Raw genomic sequence first — 27,529 nt, 5'->3', positions numbered from 1 at the left:
ACACTCCTCTTTCAAATAGGAGAGTCATTACCAACAAGTTTGAGCAAAATGGACCAGTGGTCTGCTCTGGTAGAAGGCAGCAACTTATGTTCCAGCAAGGCAAAAAAGCCAGGAATCTCAAGCATTAAAGCAATCTTGGAAAGGCACCAACATGTTATCTAAACATCCTGCTTGTGACAAGCATGAAAAACCCAAGTGAAAGAATCAGCATGAAGCAAAAGCAAAGCTACATTAGTATTCATGATAAACAAAGTGATGAATAATTTAGGTATGTTCAGACCTAAGCTTTGCTGAATCATATCGCAGCTTATAAGATGCAGTTTCTCTGGCTTGCAGAAAAAGTTATCACAACATAATATATGAACTATCAGCTTTCCAAGGGTTTATGTACTTTTTTAAAATAAATCAGGGTGAGAAAACAAACTAAAATCACCAAAAGAAGCAATCCTTTACCAATTAGAAAACAAGGCAACAGTTAAGTTCCAATTTCCCAGTATTCAACACTAGCAATTTTCCTTGAAAAATATAGCAGGTACAGGCAGGTAAGAACTGTTGACAGAGTGCTAAGAAACAAAACAGAAGTACACAAGAGAAACTGAGAATTTATTTATTATTTATTTATTAAAACATTTTTATGCTGCCCCATTCGCCGAAGCCTCGGGGCGGCTTACAACCATAAATAAAACCAATAAGTTAAAATATACATATAAAATAATCATAATAATTTAAAACACACATTATAAAATAAGTCGCCCTGGCCAGATAAAATTCAGTGGTATTAACATTTAAAATGTTGCTTAAATGAAAAGGTCTTTGCCTGGCGCCGAAAAACAAATAACGACGGCGCCAGGCGGACCTCTCTGGGGAGCGCATTCCATAACTTAGGCGCCACTGCTGAGAAGGCCCTCCTCCGAGTAGCCACCCTCCTAATTTCTCTCACGGAGGGCTCCCGGAGAAGGGCCTCTCCCGCTGATCTCAGGGGGCGACTGGGCATATATGGATGTAAGCGCTCCTTCAGGTAACCAGGACCCAAGCCGTTTAGGGCTTTATAGGTCATTACCAACACCTTGAATTGGGCCCGGACTTCAATGTTCTAGTGCCAAATAGACTACGTTCAAGGAACAGAGTTTTCATAAATTATAGCATCAAGAGAAGTCACAAGGCATGGAGTGTGCAAGTGCTTATAATCAAAAGCATCTTGAGACCTCTAAACCCAGATCTTGTTTACCATACAGTGACTTATCCTACATGCTCTACCACCAGCTGTACAAAGCATTTTGGTAAAACTCCACCGTTTAAAACAAGTACAGAGGAAAAAGTTATAACTCACACAATATTCCATTATTCATGAGAGCCTATGTTCAATAAAGAGTTCCGACTATAAGCTAATAGAGGTGCAGTGCAAATACGACATCAAATCATGGTTTGATTCTCCATTCATGAACTCAGGCTAACACTCTCCCACCTACCCTTCCCAACAAGATTCTTTCTCTTCATGTGCCTATGCGTGTCTGTGGGGTAGGGGGTGGTATTGTATGCGAACAAGGAAAAATATGCTTTGCACAAACCATAGGTTGCCTTCAACCAAGAATATGAAGCCATGGTTTCCAGAACTGTGGTTTCCAAACATGTAATGACAAACCATGGTTTATTAAAAAAAAAAAAGCAGGGAAGAAGGACATCACAGTTTACAAGAAGAAAAAGTCTGAGGCCAAGATTCATTCATATAGTGCCAAAGTACAATTTGGCATTACATCTGAACCAAACCAAGTGCTTATTGTTGAGTAACTTCTGGCAATTTCCATCTTACCTGCTAAAAATAATCAACATGTACACAGGTTCTTCTCCATAAACATAAAGCTAGTCACCTTCTGCTTTTTCCCCTTTCTATAAGGAAAGGACATACCTACAGATGTCTAGAGAAATAAGTCGATCCATATTCTACATCTCTGCTACAACCAGGGCTATGCAGACTTTTAATTTCCTTTCTAAGTATAAAACAAGTAGCTATTTGCTATTCCTGGCAACAGCTATTCTATCATGCAGGTCTTATGCTAAGTTAACATTTGTGCAGACCAGTGTCTCCAGGGTTAGATGGCTGCACTGAGCAAGAACATACCTCTGATGAAGTTGAGAATGAACATCTTTCTTTAACCTAAATAGAAAAAATACCCCAAGATTAACAGATTAGAATAATGATGAAACCACTTAAGATGCCAATGACTTACTGCTACAGCTACAGTTTTAAGCACCCCTGTGTTCAACACCCTAAAGCATCAGAAAGAGTGAACTCAATTCTGGTTATTTAGCTGTCACTAGTTGAGCTTAAAAATGTCTCCATTAATGTAATTAGAGTTAGCTATTCTTTGAAAAAATAACTTTTACGAACTATTTCCAGGAGGCAACATATTTCCAGCACAAAAGCAGAGCCAAAAAACCTGCTACTCAAACACACCACTCCATGGGTATTTGTTTTAAATGCTCACAGAGCTGACTTTAGGAGGGGATCCTAACAAATTTTATCTTGTACTATGCCTTCCTAACTTCTGAACAGTTCTAAATAGTTTCTTACTGTATAAGGTTGTGAAATAGAACGATTAAAGGTCTCATTGAATTAGTGCAAAGCAAACTGTCAGTTACAGCTAAAGTAAAAGAAAACACAAACATATGTGCTACCAACCAAAAAACAGGAACAACAAATAACGTTACCCCATACACATTTGTTAGATGTGCAGAGATTTCTGCCCTATTTTCAGTCTGAAACAAGAACAGCTTTACTGAAAGAAGCTGAAATTTCCATCTCTAGAAAGTCAGAAAACTTGGTGCCCATTGCCAAGGAAACTATTAAATGCTTTGTTAATTACGTCTCTTTGTACAACTACTTTCTTTCACATCTGTAACTTGTTGGTAATAAGTGACACAGCCTTCTACAACCGAGAGCTCTCCAAATGGTTTGACTATAATACCCAACATCCATGGCCAGCCAGAACATTGGATGCTGGCTGGGAATGATGGCAGCTGTAGTCTAGTATATCTGGAGGGAACCAAGTTGGGAAAAGCTGGAACAGTGCATACTCATTAAAGTGCAGCAGGTTCACCAGAGTGTTCTCATTAAATCAAAACACACTGAAATGCCAGCCACTCCAATCACCAGAGATCTAGCTAACTATTACGAAGTAAAATGGGAAGAGAAAGGAATGCTACGGGTTACTAAGATTCTAGCCATCAGTTTAAAGGTGGCAAGATTAGGTTTAAGATGCGACCACAGCACGAAGCCAAATCAAGAAGTAAAAATGTTGTTCAACATTCGAGCCATGCAGACTTGCAAAATATTTTGCCAGAGCCCACTCAAGGGGCACACATGACTGAAACTAGTTTAACAAAAAGATACATCCAAGAAATACATCCTTACAGGTTCCTCAGATTAAAGCCAAAAACACATCTCAGAAGGCCTGACAACACAACGGGGGCGGGGGCAGTTTCTATCGTAAGATTATAAATTCAGGGTCTGCCTGTAAATTCTAAATCTGGAGGATTGTCGCCAGAGGCCATCTTCACCTCCCCAATTCTCCTGCTCTTCAAATTAGCTACAGAGCTGATTTTAGTGATCTAGACAAAATCAGTCACGCCTCAAACATGGTAGGAAGGAGATGGGAGCACCCTTAGGATGTACTGCAGCCTGGGGAACCCAATATCCTCATGCCCTGGAATGCCTTCTTTAACTCTTCTCTGAGGTTGGTCTTGCGACCTCAGAGAAGCAGCAAGCAGAGTTCTTGGTGTGCTGGCTGTAATCCTGAGCTGTGGCAGATTCCCATTTCTGAGGTCAGAGCTCTTTTCTGACATCAGATCTGGAAATCAAAGACATTGGATGACCTTCTAGATCAGCGATTCCCAAAGTGGGAGATATTGCCCTCCTGGGGGCAGTAGAAATACCCAGGGGATGAGGATTGGTTATTTTAAATTGAAAGTAAATTGAAATTAAAATTAGCAATAGACCTAATATAAAGAAAGAGGTATGGGCTGTCCCCCAAGAGAAAAGGGGGCAACAGCCTGAAAAAATTTGGGAACCACTACTCAAGATGTTCTCCATGGACAAAGGGATCACTCTGTTCATTTATTTTACTTCAAGGATTTTATATGCCACCTTTCATAACCCTGGGCAGTTTACAAAAGAAATGATGTATGTAAAGTACTCAAAATGCCCATATATAAATGCTACTGTTTATCACTGCCCTAAGAGACCAAAATTGCAATCCTTATCCACAAGTATTTAAAAGTAAGTTGTATCAAGCCAGTGCAACTTACTTGTGAACAAGCATGAACTGCACATGTTGAAACAAATGCAGGACAAGGCAGGAGGAGCCCTCTAAAATCAGTCAACACAGTAATTTCAAGCACTGCAAACCATATTAACTTCTACATGCTGAAAAGCAAAGTAGTTCTGTCAGAAGTAAATGAATCAGTGAAAATTTTGGATTTTTTTTCACCTCAGTCCAATTCAAACAGACAGCAAAGAAAGCAGTTTGCTGCTTTCCCTCTACATCAACGTTCTTCAATTTCCTTCAGGAAAAAAAAGGCATGGATGAGGCAAAATTACCCACTTTCACATCACCCAGAAACATGAAGGTAACCACACAATTCCACCTGTCACAGATTGTTAGCAAGATCAAATGCTCCGCTGCATGCAAATGCCTGCAGCGATATTTAATCCAAGACATAATGGGACACGGCTACCACAAGAAGGACATCAGCCCTTGTTTAACCATTACGCACACAGAGCAATAGACAGCAGTAATAAGTCCTGCCTACTAAAGTGTGCTTTTTACTTTATCCAATAAAACCCTGATGCACTGAGAGACATATTATTGTCAAAAGCCTTCCCTTTAAATACATTGTCTAGTAAGGCCTTAATAGACAATGGAAGTTTCTCTTTCAACAGTAATTCAAGCTCTACCATCAACTCTACTAGACTATAATAAAAGAAAGAGATTGAGGGGGTGGTGAAGAATTATGGGTTTTACTAAACCTAAAAAGATCACGAAAAGATATGGTTCTGGTAGATGTGCCACAAAAGACACAGGTGAGAACATCTGAACAGTAATCTAGAAGGGAAATGAATGAATGAATGAATGAATGAATGAATGAATGAATGAATAGCTGATATAATGGGAGGATGCACATGTAATATACATCCATAGATATAATATGGATGTTAAAATGGGAAAATATAAACAATAGATATTGGGCAGATCTGCACAATTCACAGCCATAGTGCAGCATTCAGTGCCCCAGCCCCCCCCCCGCCCCCCCAGTGTAAGGCACATAGCACAGGGGGAAATTTTTGCTATACTTGATCCTCTATGTCTCTTTCCTCACCACCATTCCATATAACAAAGTGAGTTAAGCTTATCTGCTATGAATCAGTAATGCAATTCATGCAACAGACCTAGAGAAAAAGGAGTTAAATTCAAATCCTGCACCAAGAATGCCACATTTGGCAATGTGAGTAAAGTCTGCAAGCTATCACGCAGTCTTGTTTGTTCTACATGACACACTCTGTTTTATCTTGTAAAGTCCCTGCACAGTTTTAGAGGAAAGCAACAATATACACAGATACGGTTGGAAGCCCTGAAGTTTTCAACAGGAGAATAATACTTGTCTGTAGACCATTTAATGCTAGGCCTGCAGCTTTAACAGCTGCTCACTTGACACAATGTAGAACAGTCTAATAGGCACATGCACAAGGACACTGAAAACATCCCCAGCTATCACCACGAACATGCTGCAAAGAAACCCCTTGTCTAAAACACTTGAGTGTTCCACAAAAAGACCAAGCGGGATTTGAAAGGGGCCAGTGAAACATCAGACCAAAATGAGTGCATTCAACAAGTTTCTCATGCAGATTCAAGTACACTACTCAGACAAAAGCACTCTGTTAACCCAGACAGTCATGCGTTGCACCAGCAACCTAGAAATCAAAGGGAAGCACTGGTCAGTCCAGTCTCTAATGCTTTTTTTATTGTATATGTTTTTACACTACTTTTCAATCATATTCCCAGGGTGCTTTACAAAGAAAAAGAAGAGAGTTTTAAAGATTTTTAAAAGGAAGGAAAGAAAACAGAAGCCACAAAAAGCACAAAAGAGGTTTTAGAACTAATTTTAAGCCTCGATATACATTCTAATCCCCAAGATATCTACAGGTGCATTACACTCATTCCCCATCCAAGCAAAGTGATGCTCAAGATGTTGCAACAAAGAATTTTCCCTATATGGAATGAGAAGTGCTTCAGATCCAAGTTGGATTCTGAAAAAGAGGAGGCACTAAAGATCAGGAGGCACTAAAGCATACCTTGGCTCAGTTTTCTATAAAAACAGAGACTGCAGCTGAGAAATTAATAGACAGACCAGGAGAAGCAGCAATGGTGGAACTAGAAAAGATAATCAAGCGTTAAGGTCTTTCCATTGGCAACCAAGACCAGGATCATCCACACTATGGTATTCTCAATCACTCTGTAAGGGTGCGAAAGCTGGACAGTGAAGAAGGCTGGCAGGAAGAAAATGGATGCATTTGAACCATGAAGCTGTAGCTTTGTGAATACCTCTGAGTCCGAAGCTAATGCACTATTGGGCACATCATGAGAAGGCAAGATTTGCTGGATAAAACAATCATGGCAGGAAAAGCTGAAGGCAGAACAGAAGGAAGACCAAATACGAGGCAGACTCACTCCATGAAGGAAGCCACAGCTTGCGTTTACAACAGCTGGGCAGGGCAGTCTGGAACAGGGCATTTTGGAGGGTATCCATTTATAGAGTCGCCATAAGTTGGAGATGAGTTGACAGCACATAAACAACATTAGTACTAACTGAATGTGTGCCCTGAGTTTACAAGCCAATATCACCTCTTATCTTTAATATGCTTTCTTCTTCTACTGCTACTATGCTACCAATCTGGGTTTAATGGGGTGTGCAAGGCCTAAATCCAGCAAGGTTAGTTGGGCCAGTCATCAAGCACATTTACACAACTCAGCAAGCCACACAGTGTACTCTGTTCACACCTCTAGAATTATGTCCGCACCTCTCCCCAAAGCGATCCCTGGGATACCATGGAAGCACTAAGCTTTCCCTCTACTCCTCACAGCCATTGTGAGTGATACAGAAGTATTTGCAAATGATCAATTAAAAGCAGACATACAGATGGTAGCTTGGATACTCTGAGTGAATAAAGACATTCTAAAAACAAATTCCACTGGCAGTAGTGTAACTGCCACTAGTTGCCCCAACACTTCTGACTGCTCCTCTAATCGATGTGGTTGTCTTTGAACAGAGAGGACATAAACTTAGAAACACTGGAAAGCCACAGAAAATATTTAGGTAAAAAAATCAATTACCATAGCTAAAAATAGCTGCAAGGCATTCTGCATGGCCTTCTAAAGCAAGAGCAAGAGATAAGCATTTGAAGATTGAAAATAACTGTGTGGCCATGAATTATTCAGCAGAGGGGTAGAAAATGTTATATTTACTCTGCACAGCACACAGTCTCTCTCAGAGACATGTGTGTGCACCTGCGACTTCTTAGTTTATTACAGAGATCACAAAAACACCCTGAAGGTTACCTACCACCCCGACATTCCCTCAGAACATAAGGTGAGCACATGGCAATTCCTCATTCCCTGCACCCAGTCGTATTTGCTAACTTTATGGGGTTCAGGCAGCGAGCACACCAGGCAGACTCCACACCCCTCTAGCTCAGCACAGTCTGCTCTAACATAGGCTTAGGCTTAGGCAGAGGCCTTGAATACAGGGTGGATTTGATTTAAACCATGTCAGTATGACTAGGTTTAAATCACGGTTTTCTACATAACTCACATGCATGCCTGCCCTATCCATAGGTAGAGGATCTTAATTAAAATATTCCCAAACTGGGTCTCCTTTATGGCCTGCTGCCGTTAAAGGTTTTCTCATGCAGGGAAATAATGTCAGGATAAACCTCAGGCGATACACAAAAAGATCCAAAGACTTGTGAAGTGTTCTGCTTAAAAGATTTCACGTCGATTTTTACTGCTAGCCCCACCCTCTTCGCACTTAGCTTCTTCTGCAGATCTATTCCTTTCCCAACAAGCTTCTTCTATTCATTGATATTTTTGAAACTTAGAACTTAAGAGGTTAGGGGCTGATTCTGTGTGCATAGATTTGCAAAGGAGCAATGGGATTAAGGTCTTTTTCTCAATCCTGCATGTTTATTTTATAACATTTTTGCTGTGAAGAAGAGGCATGTGATCTCTGCAGCACAAATTCACAGTTCTGAGAACTGTAAAATCGAGCATCTGTGACATTATCTTCCAGAAAGAAAAACTCTGACATTGTGAATGGATTAATTTACCAAAAAAATTAAACAATGCATGAATATGCAGCCTCATGCTACATAATTAAAAACTAATCCTTATTTCATGATGAATAACCTTTGGAATACAACCTGCCTTAAATAGAAAACTAATTTTAGATAGATTTTTCCTCAAAAAGCAGAGGGGGTATTTTTTAAAAATCCAATTTAAATGTTAAAAAACCCAATTTTATTTTATTTTTTAAGAATTATTGATTCGGTTTGAATATCATCAGCAGCCCAGTCCTTTTAACTGGAGATGCCAAAGATTGACCCTGGAACTGTCCACAAGCAAATCACATATTTTCAGCAGAGTTCTGTTCAGTTCTGCATTTTATGGTATCTGGTAGACTGCAACACAGTACACTATACACTAAAACAATTAAAATAATAGCAATAATTCACATAGATTTGTTCTCCAAGCCAAATGAATATTTTATGTTTTTCAGATGGAAAATGCCAGCAGGATTTCATTTTCAAATGAGCCCGGAAATGTACGAGCAACCATTTGCAGCCAGTATAACAGAGGTTCCCCCATGATCCACCCACTGGCACCTACCAGCACTCAAACAGCCACACACTCTACCAGTTGAATTTCCCAAGCTACCTTTAACAGTTATCCCACATAGAGTGCAATACAGGAATCAAATCACAGTGTCATTGTGAGAACATGAGTAAGGCCTGCAGAGAGAGGGGGGGGGGGTACACTAACCAGACTACCTTCAAGGGCTGGGCCAAGAGTTCCACAACATCACTGGGTTGTATAAAGATGAAAGACAGAACTGAGTACTGTCCACTTAATGGTGACACCTCAGCACACACTTTTAAAGAATTCTCCCAGTGACTCTACAGGAAGGGTTTCCAATGAAAAGGTCAGTGCTACCAGACAGGCTTAGAATCATAGAACAGTAGAGCTGAAAGGGGCCATGAAGGCCGTCGAGTCCAACCCCTGCTGTTGCAGGACACCACGTTACACCACCCCACTCAGGCTTATATCGGGGCTGGCAGTCTTTCGGTGCATGAAACCCAATACAGTTAATGTCTCGGAAGTCAAAACCAATACTCCAAGTGATGCCTAGAACTGTAATTTGTAGAGTTAGCTTTAGCATTCTTGGCTGGGTAGAAAAGAAAGTGTTCTTCGTAGATAGCAACAGTGACTGAGATACTGCACAGCATCAACTATTAGCAATGACATTATGTGTCAGTCTTCAGAATGAGGTTAAAAGTTTTGCTTTTGATTTTCAAAAGCATGAACAAGAGCCAAGCTTTGAAAAGCTAAAGAAAGCTTCTCACGTGGAACTTGGGTTGAGATGTATAGCACAGGCCATATCAGAATGGCCCCTGCATGGTTTCAGCCACCTCTGTTCCTTGATACAATTTTCTCATACAGTCAGAAAGGCCCCTGAATTTCAGATCCAGCCCAGGAAGAGCCAACCTGGTGCCTGAGACCACCAAAGGATCCAAACACGTTTCCTGGTGCCTGCCAAGGTATTATTGGATATTGTCAACAGCGCACTGCCTACTGATAGCTCTCATTTTCAAGAACTTGCTCTTACAGTGCAGCTAAAATGTGCTTTCTTATAGTTCTTATGCACTGGTTCTAGCTCTGCCTTCTGGAGCAACAGAAAATAAATCCACCCCATCTTGCATAAGACAGTCATGCAGATATTTGAAAATAATTATCACATCTGCCCTTATTCTTTTCTTCTCAAGGTGAAGCATACTCTTCTCTTCCAACCATCACTCACAAAAATGATTTTCTCAGAGCATGATTGCCATTAGCTGTGGTTAAATGCTGCACCTATCCCCATAAATCCATGATTAAGGCAGCATCTTTGTACACGTCTCCAGGAGAAGCAGGGATTAGTTCTGTAGCTAGATCATTGTTTCGAATTATGTTGGAATCACAAGAACTCTGGCCAGTGCTAAGTATGGATCTCTGGGTGAGTAAAATGACTAGACAATATGTAAAAGAGCCCTGAAAAACAGGGAGAAACTTCATACTCAAGTTCTCAGTCTTGGCAGATGACAGCACTTTTTCTTTTAACCCGTATTCCTCTATTTTATGCCATTATCTTTAAGACGACGTTTATAAACCATGACAAGACCAACCCTGGAAACATCTTTGCTGCTGCATTATTCAGTTTGTCAAAACGTTTGCTGTTAATGCTTTCATTGGACATGCAGTATGCTATTAAAATTTTCAAATAATATATAAATACTCCACGAAGCACAGTGCCACACAATTTGTCACTGCAGGAACAGCGATAACATATAAGCAGTTGACCTTTCCATGAAAGAACTGGGCTGACCAAGCTCTTACACACTCTTAATGTATTGTTTAAACAAAAGGTTACAAAACAGGGTGAAATTTGATTCCATAGCAGAAAGTGTTTTGAAAGGCTTGCCCCCACCCGACGAACAGTGCCTCCTATTCTACCCTTTCCTGAAAATATAGTTTTTGCCAAGAGAAATGCCCTATGTGCCTGCTTTGCTTCAATTCTATATGCAGCAACCAGCAAATTAAGCATGATTATTCCAATTTCATTTTGATGTCAAGGATTATGTTTCTTTTGACAGAGCAGCTATGCTTCCAAGTAGAAAGGAAAATGAGACAGAGGCGTCTCTCATTATTTATCCACCCACCCACCCCCTCACCAACACAATGTACCCAGCTTCAGAGGGCCAAAGATCTTTCATTCCACAGGAAATGTATTCAGAATAAGATGTCGTGTAGCCCACTGCAGCTAGTATGCCAAGCGGATAAACTCTGCTCCACCCCAGAAAATAAGCGAGCAAACACATACACACACACCTGTAGGCTGCCAAAGTTGGACCATAAGAGATGGACCACGCTTGCAAGATGGAAGAGAGCAGAAACAGGGCACACATTAAAGACTGCTCAAATAGCTCCACCCAGTGCAGAGAAGGTGGCAGAAGGTCAAACAGGGGCAAAGGTCTTGGTGGTTTCAAGGTTACCTAGAGAAATTTATTAGGCAGAACATGAAAATCAGCCTTCCTAAGAAAGGGAAGGAGACACATTAGAGCTGGAGTGGGTGGGGATGCAGGGGGAGTTCCTTGACCTCGTCAGGAGAAGACAGGTGAAGTGAGCAGACCAATGAAGAAGTGTCTAGTGTTCCAGTTGTCCAGCCCTCAAGCAGCAGGAGCCCCCCAAGGAAAGAGTCAGAAGCTTTTCAGAAAGGGAGAGAAGAAGGGAATGTTTCAATTCTGATTTCAGCTCTTCACAGGGCAGACGCTTCTCCAACGTATCAGAGAATGTGGCATTGGATTTATACTGTTCTGTAACCAGTTAACTTTTAATAAAAGAACTGCGCTTAAAAGGTTTCATTTCAGTCTGCTGGAGAGGGAAAGAGGGAAGTGACCTGCTCACGACACTGAGGATGAGACAAAGACAAGAGAAATTATCCAGGGCTGGCAAGGAAAAGGCAGCTTACAATCCATTTCTTACGGCCAGGCAAGTGGACTTGACACCGCCACTTTTGTTCCAGGTTTACTTTGAGCAGCCGGGGAACCGAGCAACAACCTTGGTTCCTTCCTTGGCAGCTCACAAGCCAAGCGGGATGCCTCTGCTGCACATCACCCTTTGCAAGCATCCTCTTTCTCAGGACAGCAGTGCTGATGAGAGGAGGAACCTCAGGACAGACACACCCCACCAGACTGCAGATTTCTCATATATCCAAGTAGCAAGGAAAGGGGCCACGCTATGGCAGCAATGGAAATTCTACCATGGAGGTTGGGACTAGGTTTTCAGAACCATAACTGACTCAGTCAGCTGATCATTAGAGTGGAAAAGCAAAAGATACACACTCAAATGTTGTGGTATAACTTGTGAAATACATGAGTTAGCAATATTTATATTCAAAAGATTCCTTAACACGTAACAGACAAATAAACAACATAAAACTGACACATAAGAAATAAACATCCTAAATAATAAACAGACACTTTCAAAATTGTCTTCCAGAAAGAAAGCAGATTTTCCCCCCATAATCAGAAAAAGAGTCAGAGGATCAAGCATGGGCAGCTTATTAAAAAAAATATTGTAAGCTGCATCTTCATCCAAAATGGATTTCAGGAAAGTATACATAAGTATTTAAAATCCATCTGATATTGAACACTCAACAATTCAATTCAAACAATGGAGAGAAGTAAAGCTATGCAACCAGCTCAAAATACAGTAATCTAAGATTTCCTGGCAAATAAAAACATGTTACCCTGAAGCAAAAGAAATACAATGTCTATTTCAGCCATGCTTCTCCATCAAGACGGCATTCCAAAGTCAGGATGTCACCATTACTTTTCAGTACTCAACTGGAAATTTTGTTGTTACATGCTTTTATTTATCTCTGCGATCACAAGGATTGGAAATGACACTCTTGCGCAACTCCCATTCATTTCAACAGTGCTTGGAGAGAAGCATTTCTGGGTAGATTATACCCCTATTCTAACACCCATCCTCATTTATTTACAATGTTGGTATGACAGGGAAGCTTTCAAAGACAACACCAGAAGCAGCAGCTTGTGTTCAAGAGGTAGCAAAACTAACATGCGGTTTTCCCTGAGCCTCAGATATGCTCCCCAAAAAGATATACTTACTCATGACTGGTAGCTTCTTTGCATATAGTCCCAGACCAGTATTAACCTAAGGTGTCTTGTCCAAGAAGATCTCTCAGTGGTATACATGTCCTAGCCAAAAGGGAGGAAAACAAGAAAAGCAGTATTAGTGACAGAATAAAAATATTTCCTTGGGTTAGCAAAAATTCTAATTCTTCTATGATCCCTAAAGAGATTCCTTCAGAGGAATAGTTCTTAAGATGTAATCACTCTCTTAGGACTTAAATATATTTATTACTCCTGACACACTACAGACAACATATTTTTAGAATTACTATATTGAGGAGAAAGGGAAAGCATCAGCAATAAATGTACGTCTTAAGTATAATCTTAGCAAATACAACTTCAGCATTCCCACAGTCCTTCCAGGCTGTACTGCCAAAGGCCGCTTTTTGTCTCCCCAGAGAGATTTCAGATCCTTTCCCTATTTTTTCAGTTTTTTAAAGGAAAAACTGTTTCTCCATTTAAAGAGATTTGGGGCAATACTCAAGTTAATATATAGCAGAAGAAAGATGCCAAACAAACCTTAAGCTGAGACCCAAATAATTCCATTAATAAAATACAAATTCATGAGATGCTGTTGTCAGCTGGTGCTAGGTTTTCTTGAAACCCAATCTCCCAGTTTGGTGTGTCAGGGCAGAAACATGTTATTTAGACCAAATGTCACAATTTTAAAGGCAGCAGCGGAAATCAGAAAACCTGGACTGGTCACTATTGCCATTTTGTCTCCCAGCCTTCAAGCCATTGCAGAGAGGAGACAGAAAGCAGAACATTCTTCTACCTGAGAGAAAAGAGGAGAAAAGCCATGTGCCCCAAGACTGTCACTTCCGAGAGGGGAATGTGGCTGTTGGGAGACCAGCAGGATACAGAAGAGAACTGGCATTCATCTCTGAAGGAGTCTCCTGTGAATGGAGCTGATCACCACATTTTATGGAAATAATTTCCTGAAAGTCATCTAAGAAGTGGCATAAAAGAGAGCCAGTGGGGCCTAATGACAAGAGTGTTGGACTGGGACTTGGGGGGACCCGGATTCCAGTCTCTCCCTGGCCATAGAGCTCACTGTAAGACTTTGGGCCAGTCACTGTCAGCTTAACATGGGGATAAAAATGGAGAGAAGGAGGACTCCGTAAACTACCTTGGATTCCATACCAGAGGGGCAAAGGGGACAGAAATATTAATATGTCCAAAGAAAAAATATCTGGTGCATTTCTATGGAAACACAAGGCTATACATTGTACCCCTTTCTATGTAAGCATCTCAGGACCCTGATGGAGCTGATCTTTCAGAGCAGCTGGCAGATATCCTGATTCCCACAGCTCAAGCTCCGCTGCAGCCTCTGCAGGAACTGGGTTAGTGCCTTCAAGTGCATATCACATCTCTTCTTTCTAATATGTCATTTTTTATTTTTTATTTTTTTGCTCTGGCAAGAAACACACCACCTTCTGTCTTTTCTCTTCTGGCTTATGAGTGTCAAGGATGACCCACAAGCACTTGGCACATATTTCAAATGCTATTAACTTCTATTTTTGTTAATCATTAGTTGACATACATCAACTCAGTCTACTTACATAAAGGGAGCTGCTGTACTACACATAGTCTGCCTTTCTTCACTCAGCCCTCCCACCTAGCTAGATTTTTGGCAATGGGCCTACATCTCTTACTCCCACACAAAGAAAAGAGGAAAGCCTACAATAATAATGGCAAACACACCTAGCAAAAGCTAATGCAACAGCCTTCCATGTAGGCAAGGCATGATCATTCCTTAAGCATCTGTTAATAATCCAATCTTTCCACAACCAGACGTGCACCATCAATATCAAGAGTGGCCGGGGGCGGGGGGGGGGGGGTCCCAGGGGCACTGTTTACCTCTCCCAGCAAAAAAGCGAATGCAGTGGCTGCAGTCTTCGCAAGGTGGCCAGGAAATGCTGCCTACATTTATGTCTTCACATCAGAGAGATGCAGACAAAACGTGTATGAGGAACATCATTACAGTATGTAATATAATACCTGCTTTTGAAGACTGATCTCTCCTGCTTCTCCTTCCAAGCAGACCAATTCAAGAGCCTTCTAATGACAGTTTTCATTATATTAAAGCAGGCCAGTCAGGCTGGCTTTGTGATACAAAGGGAGTATTGCAGAGGTTGCTAACGAAAGACATCAGACAAGTTATGAAGCCAGCTAATTAGGAAAATTTCCGCTCATGCCAAGAAACTGATTCCAAGTGAAAGCCTCCATCTCTATTCCCAACTGACCAGAATTAGCTCCATCTGCAGAGAGACTTCCAGTGATTGGGGGAGGGGGGCAGATGCCAGATGCCACCCAATTGGTCTGCTTTCTTGATCTGATGTTGAATGAAGTAACTGATTATGCTACATCCCTGTTCAACAGGGTCACCCTAGAACCAGAAATGGTCTCGTTCTCACCAGTCACTTCACTTATCTTGGGACACGCTGGCCTTAGCATTTCAGCTAAAACATCCAACCCCAGCTCTTCATCCAGCTCAGATTCTGACTGAGGTAATTGCCTCGGAATGCTGTACACCTATGAATTATCTCACAACATTTCACAACAGGCAAAGGGAATGCAGCCAACTAGCCAGCCTTAGCTACATGTAGATTGGATGGATGCAATATATTTTGGCATTTTGCAGTAAGCACAAACCTTCCTGTTTAGGCAGGCACCTGCTGTACTGGATAGATATTTCCATCCAAAGCTTATGTTTTACCTACTGCATCTTTCTCTATTTCTGGGGCTTTGTGTGTGAGTACTGGATTGGATTGTACTGTATTTCAGCATGGTGTTAATACTTGACCAACACTGTGGGTGGTGTGTAAGCACCCGAAGGGCAAGATACACATTTTCAGGGGCACATATAAATAAAAACAGCACTGACCCATTACAGGTTAAGCAAAAAGTGGAAGGATGAAGTTAAAGACATCCAGCGGAAGCTTTAGCTATCTGTTTGGGAGCAGCATCCAGCTCACAATAAAAGCAGCCTTGCTGGATCAGATGAAGGGGCCACCTAGGTGAGGGGTCAGCAACCCACGGCTCTGGAGCTGCATGTGGCTCTTTCTTCCCTCTGCTGCGACTCCCTGTCTCTCAAAATATGTGTCACAACCGCCAATGTGCGACACTCGCCAGCACATGATTTATTGAACTTTTTGACCCCAGTAGGCCAACCATGGATAAATCCAAGAAAAGAAAAGTTGCAGAAGAAAACAGAATGTTTAATGGTACGTGGGCAGATTCATTTGCTTTCACTGCTGATGAGACTGGTTTACCAGTATATGCTTAATATGTGGTGAGAAATTGGCAAACAACAAAAAGCCGAATGTTGCAAGACATTTCCAGAATATACACACAGCCTTTGCTGAAAAATATCCGGATGGAGATGAGAGAGAAAAAGCCATTTCGGAACTGATGCGGAAGGTTGATCTGAGCAAGAATCATTTCAAGAAGTGGATTAAGTCTGCAAATCTAACTCCATATGCTAGTTTTGTGGCTGCTCAGGAAATAGTCAGGCATGGAAAGCCGTTCACAGATAGAGATTATATAAAATAATCATTCATTGATTTCATAAATGCTATAAATGATTTCACTATAGTTTTTTTATACATAGCAAAAAGGTAAAAAACGATATATGCCGTGTTATCTTCATTTCAGATGTCAAAAGGGTTTTGTGGCTCCCCGTGTTTTCTTTTCTGTGGGAAATGGGTCCAGATGGCTCTTTGAGTGTTTAAGGTTGCCGACCCCTGACCTAGACCAACAATCTGCCCCATGCAGTGGGCCAGCAGATGCTTCCAGGAAGCCCACGAAGGAGGCACGGAGGCCATTGTTTCCTCGACGTTTGTCCCCTGCTATCTGTGATATAGCTGCACGCCACCTGTGAGCACGAGGCTCCCTTTAGGCATGGTACTTAAGGCCTACTGATGCGAATATGAATTCGTCTGGTACCGTTTCACAGGCATCTGAGGGCATACTCCTACGCATGCTTAGACAAAACGCAAAACAGTCCTGCAACTCCCAGCATTTCCCAAACTGCTCCAGCAAGGGGATGCTGAAAGAAGTGGGGGGTTTTGCATAGTTTCTGCATGCTAAGCCAGTTTTAAAAACGTCAAAGCCAGCAGCCATCACCAGCTTTGTGGTAGCAAACCACATACGTTATACAATGAATGAAGCTGTTCTGCTCATAATTCCTGAATTTATTAAACTATTTCATTAGGTAACCCAAAATTCTAGCATTCTAATGGAGGAAAAGGTTGACTTTTCCATACTATACCTAATGTCATAAACCTATCATGCCCCCATTAACCTTTTCTTGGAACTAAAAGGCCCCAAACACTTTTCTCATTTGCGCTTAAAAGGAGCATAGTTGGCCTTTATCCACCTATTGGAACACTGCAAATTACAACATTCTGGAAAAAGAAAAGAGGAGCACAGAACTGAGGCAAAGCCAGTTCCAGAGTTGACACATGCAAAGCCCTTGAGGCGATTGCTGCTCCATGAGACCAATGACACGGACAGTGATGACTATTCCAACTGAAGCCGGGAACAGGTGTTGAACCTGGAGCCAGAGGAAGTCAGGTGGAAACAGCTGCCATTTTGCACATGCAAGTGGAGATGGGGGTTGCCATAGCTTTTTACATCACACAAGTCCATCAAGGATGGGTTTTGGCACAGTTAAAAAACCAGCTACGGTCCATGGGCTATGTCAGGGTTGTGAATGATTTGTTAATCATGCCAACAATCCATACCTATTACCAGTGAAAGTTTTTTAACATGCCTTTTGAATTGCCTACTTATATCTCAGAATATGAGATCAACGCAAATGGATTTTTCAGCTTTTTGAACAGTTAAAAGACTAACATTACAATATTGGAAGTATAAATGTCCACCTGCGATAATACAATGGGTGTACAATTTGCTAAAAGCTTCAATTCTTGAATGGATGCTCTGCACGGATGCTCTGCTGTTGTTAGGAGTCATCAAGTCATCTCTGACTGATAGCAATCCTATCTATGAATGGATGGTGTTCAAAATGTCCTGTCCTTGAAAGTCCTTTCAGCTCTTCTGAGCTCAAGGCTGTGGCTTCATTTATGGAATTAATCCATCTCATAGCTGGTCTTCCCCTATTTCCTCTGCCTTTGACTTTCCCTGCCATGATCATCCTTTCCAGTGACTCTCGCCTTCTCATGACATGCCCAAAGTACAACAGCCTTAGTTTCGTCATTTTTGCTTCCAGGAAAAATCCTGGGTTGATTTGATCTAGGATCCATTTGTTCATTTTCTGTCAGTCCAGGGTATTTGCAAAGCACACCTCCAGCCCTACCACACTACAGCTTGCATATGCAAAACAGCAGTTCCCACACATCACAGAGCCCTGAATTAACACACAAGGCCTGTCAAACACACAGGTCGCACACTGTAAGCCAGGGGTCTCAAGCTCAGCTGACCTGGGGGCCGCTGGAAGTAGAGTCTGGGTGAGGCTGGGCCGCATCAAGTATTCCACCACCGTGGTGGTGGGGGGCCGCTCATCCGGAGGCCGGCCCGGGCGCCGCCGGCACTTTGAAGGCCGCAGGGCCCCCCCCCCCCCCGTGCCCCACCTGGCCCAGCAACTGGCCCGTGGGCCGCGAGTGTGAGACCCCTGCTGTAAGCCACCACTCTCCAGTCAAGTCAGAAAACTACTGACTGGCCTAATCTAACAAGAAACCACAGGACCCACTATAGAGGTTTCCAGGTCAGGCCTGCACTCTGGCTTGGAGTGGAGATCTGGCAATGCTCCTGGCCAATGTCACAGACCTGCCTTACTTAGGCTCCGCCCTGCTCTCATCTCACATCTGGCCTTGCAACAGGGCTTAATATTCTGGACCAAAAACAGGCATGCTCCCTTCTAGAGAGGGCCTTCTGGACCAACATTCCAGCTTCTTCATGCAGGGCCATTCATTTCAAAGGTTCTGGATTCAGAAAGTGCAACTTGGCAGTTTACACGTCTTTTTCAATAAACTGACCAGAAACGCACCATCTGTACTAACCTAGCCAGCTAATTCCATGCAGTGTTTCTCTTCTGATTCCTTAAGACTTAAGGAGGATAAGAGATATGAGGAGAAAGCAAGAAGTATGTGTCACCAGGGGGGGACATTTAATGCTTGGAAGTGTGGAAGATTTCCCTGGAGCTCAGCAGGGTGCCTCGAAGCATAGTCTAAGATAAGGAAGCTCTGCTTAATGCCTGCTCATGTCAAGGCCCATGAAAAGCGTCAAGTCGAGAACCCCATGTTCTCTGGGGTGTCTTTCCCCCCAATTCCTATGGCTTTTATACGCAGCAAGAAAATTTACATATTTGCATGCAACACTGTTCCCTATTTCTGAAACATGAAGCTCCAAATATTAGATAATCCTCACATGATTACAGAATCTGGCTATCTGTGAATGGTTCCGTTTGTGCAGCAAAAGATAGTTGCAGCCTTTGGCCTACTGCCTGGAGAATAAAGAGCCACCCCAAAGATAACATGGCTTATGCTATAACATGTGGCACAGAAGGAACAACTGTGGCAGTTAGAAGGGAAAGAGATGACAAAAACTGAACACAAAGCTACCACAACTTGGCAGGCTATCTAATCACAGATAAAATGCTTTCAATGATTTACTTGATTACAACAGTGATCTTGTGACTTGACCAGTGTCATCCTCTGAAGGCAACTTTTACTGCTGAGCTATTTACTATGCCAATTGCAGTCATTACATGACTGGGTCACAACAGCACCATTCCACCAGGACTTGGAACACGTTTTCCGAAGGAATGGGCTTCACAACATCTTAGTAAACCTTTGACATGTACTTGCATCTGGCCTGTAACATGTAAGTTGGATACACGTCACATTTTCACCACATGCCTAACAGGAAAACACACGTTTGCAGACATGTTCAGCTGTGGCTGCCGGTATCCATGGTACCCTCATAGCCGCCTGACATGTTTTGGCATCAGTTATCAAACTGTGCTCTGAAAAACTCTGAGGTTCCTGGGAAACATTGAGAAACAGTGAGAAGAGCTGATTATTAATAGGATTTTTTCTTGATTTTGCTTCTGCGTGAGGTTAAATCTGTACTTCACTATATAAAACCTGTTTCTCGGTAGTAGTGCTGCACCTATAGAAACTCCAACCCAGGGCCAAGCAACTTGCATATATTTAGGTGTCAAAGGTGGGGTATAAATCAAATAAATAAGTGAATGCATTCTTACTGCACAAATCCCTGAGCTTTCACTCTGTAGCATTTTGACAAAAGAGTTTTCAACATTGTAAATATTGTGCTTTTATAACCACTTTTAATTTTTGGCTGCAAATTTCATATCTGCTATTTTACTCACACTGATGTAATCTGGTGCTTTTAAATAGTTGTGTGCCTTGAGCATATGTGTTTGTAGAAAGGCACGGGAGATCTTGGTGAAAACAAAAGAGGAATTTGTGCATTTCTTCATATATGAAGCTATGTTTGCCTCTCTCTTTCTTTTAATAGCTAAAATAGGTTAGCTATTATGAGGGACTTTCAGTGAAGAACTATGGACTCCAACACGACAAACCGAGATCTGCAACCAGAAGTTGACAGAAAGGTTTTAAAGAGCGTTTATTTGACAAAAACAGTGATTAAGCAACAAGGCTAAACTTCAAAAATCAAAAGTGCAATTGATGTACACAGTTGGTATTTATCTTCATGCAGGTGGGTATGGCAAGCTCTTACAGCAACAACTACCTAAAGACTTCTAAGGCAAAATCAAGTAGTGCATTCAAGCAATGTAATTCTTTCCCAGAATTATGGAATTTCCAAAATACTGTTATACTAAAAAAAACACCTCCCCACATTGTGAAAGATAGCACGGTGGGGTTCAGCCAGACCCAGTGTTGGCATCTTTGGGGTCCTCTGGCGGCCCCAGGACAGCCCACCACTGACACTGGTCTCACCTGGCCCCTATGGTAGGCAGCTGAGTCTGCCACTATTTTAACTAATTGTTCTAAGGGATTGTGCTTAATTAAAATGGCAACAGTTCCTTGTTGCTGTCTTCAACAGCGGATAAGCCAATCATGGCATCCAATGAGCGCAGCAAGAGCTCCTTCGAGAAGCACATGCCAGCAAGGGCCAGAAACCTGGAGGCAGCCTTTGGCCTTCTCTCCAACATGCAATACAGTGCATTCCCCTGCCATTTGAGAAAAAGGCTAAGTTTGCAACCCCCCAGCCCACATCTTTCTGCCCCAGAGCTGAATCTCCAAGGTCTATTACCTGTATAAACTGGTCCTTCTGCTTGACTTATAGAACACACATCAAGATGGCTGGCTGTCACTGACCAGAACCACTGCTTTGAAAGGTGGTGTGTTTTGTCCCAAAAATGAGCTGCTCTTTTGTAAACCCCGGTCAAGTGTTGGAGTCTGTCAGACACCACACAACACCTATAGTTTTGGCACAGACATGATATGTCAAGAGAACTCTGGCTAAATTATATGATACTAAAAATGTGCTCCTTCCCACATTTTGGCTACTAGAGTTATTAGAAATTCCATTCTAATTACAACTCCACCTAGTGTGAAGACAGGTGCTGTTTTGGAATGGGCGAAACCTATTTGTAAGCAACAGCCTCAATGGGAGTGGAATGGTGCCTCTCCCATCTTTAACCACTTAACCACCAATACTAAGATGCACTTTTTATTGCAATATAATGTACACAACTATTAGCAGCCTCTCTACAAAGTCTTGATCACAGTTCCTATCCAAATTAACCTGGATTCCACAACCTGTACACATTAATCAAAACCAACAACAACAAAACCCAACAACAACAACCCAACAGTACTAGTTTGTATAATTGTCCATGCTTCTACTAGTCATGCAAATGGGCACAGCATCCTACCTTCTGACCACTAGAAATCTATTTCTGCCACATGCATTTTCAAGCATTATCTTCAGAACAATACAGATCAGTAACATGATTTTACTTAAATAATAATCATCAGTGGTGAAATTAGAAGTTCTTTCAGGATGACATGTTTACTGTGCATGTTTACTCTGAAGTATGTCCCTCTGACTCTAATAAGGGTTATTCCTCTGTGTATAAGTACTCAACCTTTACAAGACCACAGGTAGATTCTGCCATGCCATATACTACAGATTCTTTTTCACATCTAAGCAATAGCAGCACAAGTACATCTCTGGCTGGGATAATCCACGCTTGGCCAAAAATAATGAAATAAGAAAACAGAGGAATGCCTTTCTCTGAGCAAGAGTTCTTTTAGATGCCTCTCTTAATCTCAAGAACCTTCCCCAAAACAAACCTCAGATCTCATAATCAATAGATCAACCATCTCTCAATCTGGAGATAATTCCACAAAACAAGAACTTCTCTCACGCCTCCAAATTTGAGGCAGATAATTAAACAGCCTTCTAGGAAAGAGTACAACACACACACACACTGAAGACAACTATCTTGCAAATCATTGGTTCAAGTTTTCCACTATGAAATGCTCCAAGTTACAACAGAAGCAAAGCACTTCCTACCATTTAATAACCTTTCCTGAGTCACTGAAAAGTAGGCCAAAGAATAGTCAAGCAGGACCAGATCTTCATAGGGACACTCCCCCTTCCTCATTCACAGTGTCACTATATTTACACATGAAAGAATCACTCAGCAAACGAAATACTTGCCCAATATGTGCTAGGTAAAAAAATGAAGAGTATCTGGTTTTGGCAGCTATCACTTAAATTACAATTCAAATAAATGAATGCCTATTATACAAAGGCTGAAACTCTAGGCACTCCTGTAGCTGGATCCATGTTTACTCAGAAGCAAGCCCTACTGGGCTCAGCTGACCTTACTCAGTTTCAGAGAACACAGCCTAAGATTTGCAGCTTTACCTAGCAGTGAGTGCAATCAAACTCAGTAGCTTTTCAGTAAGAAATGGCCCTGCTGAAAGAGTTCTTTGTTACATCCTGCTCAGTTCTGCCTACACGCATTATTACAAAAGTGACAGTCCAGTTGGCCTAAAAAAGTTGCAGAGGTTGCTCTAAACTAGTAACAGAGAAAGTCAGTCTAGACTCAAGAGATTAATAGCCAGATATAAGGATTCTCTCTACCTGCTATTCAGTCCAAAAAAGCAACTATCAAATTATCAGCTTTTCAGCAAAAGTGATCATGGAAAGCAAAGCTGCATTCGAAAGTCTTTTTGTCACAGATTGTACACTCTTCTCTGCAAGAATGCAACTGCTTTCTAACTCCAATACACTTAAGAACAGAAGAAAGACACAGGCAGGGAAGGACCAACAACCCTAGCCAGGTCTTTTGGGTGTTCGGGTCTCCTTCCATTGCTCTTCCCCTGCAATGTCAAAACATGGGGTGGGGAAATATCCAAGACTATCACAATAGTGACACTATCTTGGTATAAGAAGCTTCTTTCCTTCCCGATAGTTCTACACCACTCAAAAGGAGTGATTGCTTTTTGAAACGTGAAAAGTTTTTGTTCAGGTTTTATACTATTTCTCCTTCAATCCAACATTATCTATTGTCGCAGATAGTAGACATAAACTGAAGGCAGAACTGGAAGAAGACAACCTGCATCCCTTAAGTTAACCCACCCCTAATTTTGCAAAGAAGAACAAACACACAATCTATATAAACCCTTTAGGACAAGTGGATCTCCTGCATTTCCACGGATTCCCGAATGCCATTCAGGCACAACCCAGAGAGTCCCCGCCAAGCCTCAGAAGCTCTATACAGCCCTCTCTGTAATGCCGCAAATCCCATGTACATTTGCTTAAGAGTAAAACCTCCTGTTCAAAAGAAAACTAGGACTTCTGCATAAACTTGGGCTATAAGTCTAGTATTGAGATGCTTAAATTGCATTCTCCCCCGACTAGAGATCTCATCTCCCCCCACCAACTATGCCCACTCTGCATGACTCCCCCCTCACCTTCTTCTCCCCTATTCGGGCACTCCCCCTCCAAAACACTCCCGTCCTTCTCCCTCCCTCCCAGTTCCCCCAGAGGGACCAGCCTTGGGGAAGGTGCTCCCCACCACCATTCAAAAAGCAGAATCTGGACACCCCCCGCACTTGGAGCAGACTGCCCCTCATTGAGTCGACCCCCCATGCCTGCAAAGAGCGCCACCCCTTTGTCTTCAAAAGCCGCTGGGCTCCTTCCCGCCCGCCCCCTCCCCAAACCAAGAACAGAAGTGGGTGCTCCTCGCAGAAGGAGGCCCAGCTGGAGGCATGGAGAACCGCAGCCCCATAGGAAGAAAGCAGGCGCACCTCGGGTCTCGCAGGGAGGTCTCACATGGATCGTGCCCGCACACGCCCCCCGGGAGCGAGAATGGGCCGGCCCCTCGGGCCGCCGCCCCCTTTTGCGAATGGACCCGTCCGACGTGCTCCTCGCCACACCTCCACGAGGAGGCCTCAAGCCCTCCCTCACCGCACTCAAAACAGGTCCCGGGGGTCCGAGCGAGAGAGGAGGGTCCCCAGGCCGCGCCAGCCCAGCGCCCCCGGTCCCTGCCCGCACTCACTCACCTCAGCGGCTCGGCGTCCTGCGCCTCCCGCGGCCTCCCCGCGCCTCCTCCCCGCGACGCCTTCCCCAGCTTAGTGCCCGGGACATTGGCCTCCAACCAGGAAGTGGCCCGGTGTGACACCTACTCTGCGCTGCCATGGCAACGCCCCCTCCGCTCCGGACAGAAGCGCGCGCCCTCCGCTGGCCGCGCGCGCTGCCCCAGCACCACGCATAGGGCGCTCCCAGGCCGGGCGCCATCTTGGGCGCAGAACGAGACTACGGAAGCCGCGCAGGGAAAAGCGTACGCCAGGCCAACTCATAGAGCATTCTCAGGCCGGCCGCCATCTTGGAGCGAAAGCGAGACCAGCGCCCCCCCTGCCCCCTCTCCAGAGGTCGCCACGGCTGCTATTTAATACCTGGGCGGTTGCTTTTGCTGAGGTGGTGCGACTGAGCAGCTCACCCTTCTCCAGACGAATGTTTCAAAGTGCATATTATAGTGTTTAAGTTTGGGTTTTATTTACTTGGGAGTTAGAAGACAAGACATAACAGCTGATTGCAAGTACATGTTTTAAGGCAACAAGTCTTTATTTACTGGGCGGTAATTCCGAATCAATAGACTACGATTCTTTACCTATTTACTTGGGAGTAATTCCAAATCAATGGGGCTTACTTAGAGTAGATACACCCAGGATATTGCTTAGGAGCCTGCTGAAAACAAGTTAATTGCTTGAAATGAGCGTGCATTAAGTGTATAGATGCACTTTAACAGGACTACAGTGCATCTCACTGTGGTGGAGAATGCTGAAACAGGAGATCTGTGGACTTGCTTGTTCCCCGTTGTTCAACAACTTAACTGTTGCTGAGTGGTGGATCTTTATGGAATTGGACAGGTCAGTGAGGTGTCTTATGTAAAGAGGCCACTTGGCCACTCTAGGCTCCAAGTCAATACCATCTCCCCACCTCCTGCTCTGGCCTTCCCTATTTCCCGGTATTCCCCCTCCCACTTCTCTCTAAGCAGGTGTGCCAGGGTTTAGATTTACTTCCCAAAACCTTGCCTAGATTGTGCTGAAAGTGGCCAGTGTTGCAGCTAGGTTGTTTGGCAAAGGGGCGGGCCCTCCTTGCTTTCCCTGAGGGAGCTCATCTCCTCCTGGCTGGATCTGCTGCCCACCTGCTTGTCCTCTTTTGAGCCCCATCTGGCTCCCCGGGGCCAGAAGGGGGTGCAAAATGAGTGGATGCTGTCCCACCCCACAACTCAGCTTGCTTTGTGAAAGAACAGAGAGAGAGAGCAAGGCAGAGGCTGACGAATTAGTTGTGGATCCCTTGCAGGAGCATGGGCCTTGGAGTTACCCAGCAATGGTAACTCTTAATGCTGACCTTGTGAGTGAAAATTAAACAGCAGTCCAAATAGTCTTCCACGTCCAATTCTAGACTGTGCATCTGCTGCTTCTGCCTTGTTGTATTATATCTGCTGGTGTGGATCAACAGTAAATACAAAAATGTTTTTTTTAAATCCCCAAGAATTGCTGCCAGGGTGTGGTTGCTTTCCTTTCTCATTCCTGTGCCTTTCCCCCGCGCTTATAGTGGTTTAAACCGCCGTGTTGCTGGGCTGGTTGATCGAAAGGTTGCCGGTTCGAATCTGCCCAATGGGGTGAGTTCCCGTTGCTCTATCCCAACTCCTGCCATCCTTGCAGTGCGAAAGCCTACAAATGCAAGTAGATGAAAAGGTACCACTTTGGTGGGCAGGTAACAGCGTTCCGTGCACCTCGGTGTTTAGTCATGCCGGCCACATGGCCACGGAGACTGTCTGCGGACAAACGCTGGCTCCCTCGGCCAGGAAACGGAGATGGGCACCGCCCCCTGGAGTCAGGCATGACTGGACTTCACGTCAAGGAGACACCTTTACCCTTACTTTATACTCAGGGTGCATCTCCTCCACTGAGCCATGGGCTTTACCTCTACCTGCTGCCTTCCTTGTGCCGCCTCCTCCTCTGCAGCAGGACCATGCTGGATATGTTACCTTTATTCTAGTTCCTCTATTGCACCAACTGAGAGCAGGGGAGGAGGGATTCCACCTTCTGCCTCTTCAGCCCTAGATAAGACATGGCTTGTTCCCCTAGCCCGCACTGTCCCCTTTTCCCTAAGGAAAGCCTCTAGACCTTGCAGCGCAATCAATGCTCCGCTGTTTCTCATTCAGCGTGCCTGGTCTGTATGCCGGGACTGTGTGGCTTTCATTCCCCGCCATTCAGCTCTCACGAGTCACCTTGAAGAACCTGACCCCTCACAGCTTTGCTCATTCATTTGCGTTTCCTCGGGGCTATCCTCAATTAAACGGTTGTCCAATGCAACTCCTGCTTCGTAAATCATTGTGCCCCCAATACACTCCTGTTCATTCCTTTGTCCTCCTGTCCATTCCACTGCCAGCTTTTCTAAGGCGTTTTAAGGCTCCGGGCACTTGATGCAGGTCACAGTTTTGGTAGCACCTCACTCCTGGATCCATACAGAATGCATAATCTCAGCCTTCGTAATTTCTTCAGCCTTTCCTCACCTGCTGACAAAAGAAGTTATTTCTGTCAATACCGATGTCAATGCCTGTCAGTACCATCTCCCCACCTCCTGCCCTGCCCTTCCCCGCTTTCCTGTTATCCCCCCTCCCACATTCTCTGCTTCCTACATTAACTCCCTTCTGACTGCTTCACTTCTCCCATCCTTCTGAGATTTCTCCTTCCTATCATCTCTTATTTCTGACTTTTTTTCCTAGTATGCTGTTGCAGCTAAACTCTACAGCATGGCTAAAATCTAAAAAAGAGATTCATTAAAAAGCTCATGAAAAAAGAGAGCCAGTGTCGTGTAGAGGTTAAGAGCATGGGACTGGAACTCAAAGGATCTGGGTTCTAGTCCCTGCTCAGCCATGGAGCCAACAGGGTGACCTTGGGCCAGTCACAGACTCTCAGCCCAACCTACCTCACAGGGTTGTTTTGGGGATAAGATGGAGGAGGA

General features: G+C 43.4%; 1 protein-coding gene across 6 annotated transcripts in view; it reads right to left on the bottom strand.

The window, feature by feature from the left end:
• The window catches only part of USP6NL (USP6 N-terminal like), a 147,458-nt gene extending 122,678 nt beyond the window's left edge, over positions 1 to 24,780 (bottom strand). For 2 of the 6 annotated variants that reach the window (XM_044427983.1, XM_044428018.1), the window contains exons 1-2: positions 24,556 to 24,780; positions 12,998 to 13,087 (exon numbers count right to left, since the gene is read on the bottom strand). In XM_044427983.1, coding sequence (XP_044283918.1) covers positions 12,998 to 13,001 — 4 coding nt within the window. In that variant the 5' untranslated portion in view covers positions 13,002 to 13,087; positions 24,556 to 24,780. Of the gene's footprint in view, positions 1 to 2,119; positions 2,156 to 12,997; positions 13,088 to 21,286; positions 21,538 to 24,555 lie in introns of those variants that run through there. The other 4 variants (XM_044428008.1, XM_044427991.1, XM_044428026.1 and 1 more) reach the window with 4 other exon arrangements.
• Between the last annotated feature and the right edge of the window lie 2,749 nt (positions 24,781 to 27,529).

Source organism: Varanus komodoensis, unplaced genomic scaffold, assembly GCF_004798865.1.
Source record: "Varanus komodoensis strain SLA01 unplaced genomic scaffold, ASM479886v1 scaffold1, whole genome shotgun sequence".
Lineage (NCBI taxonomy): Eukaryota > Metazoa > Chordata > Lepidosauria > Squamata > Varanidae > Varanus > Varanus komodoensis.
This window is presented reverse-complemented; position numbering and strand designations above follow the sequence as displayed.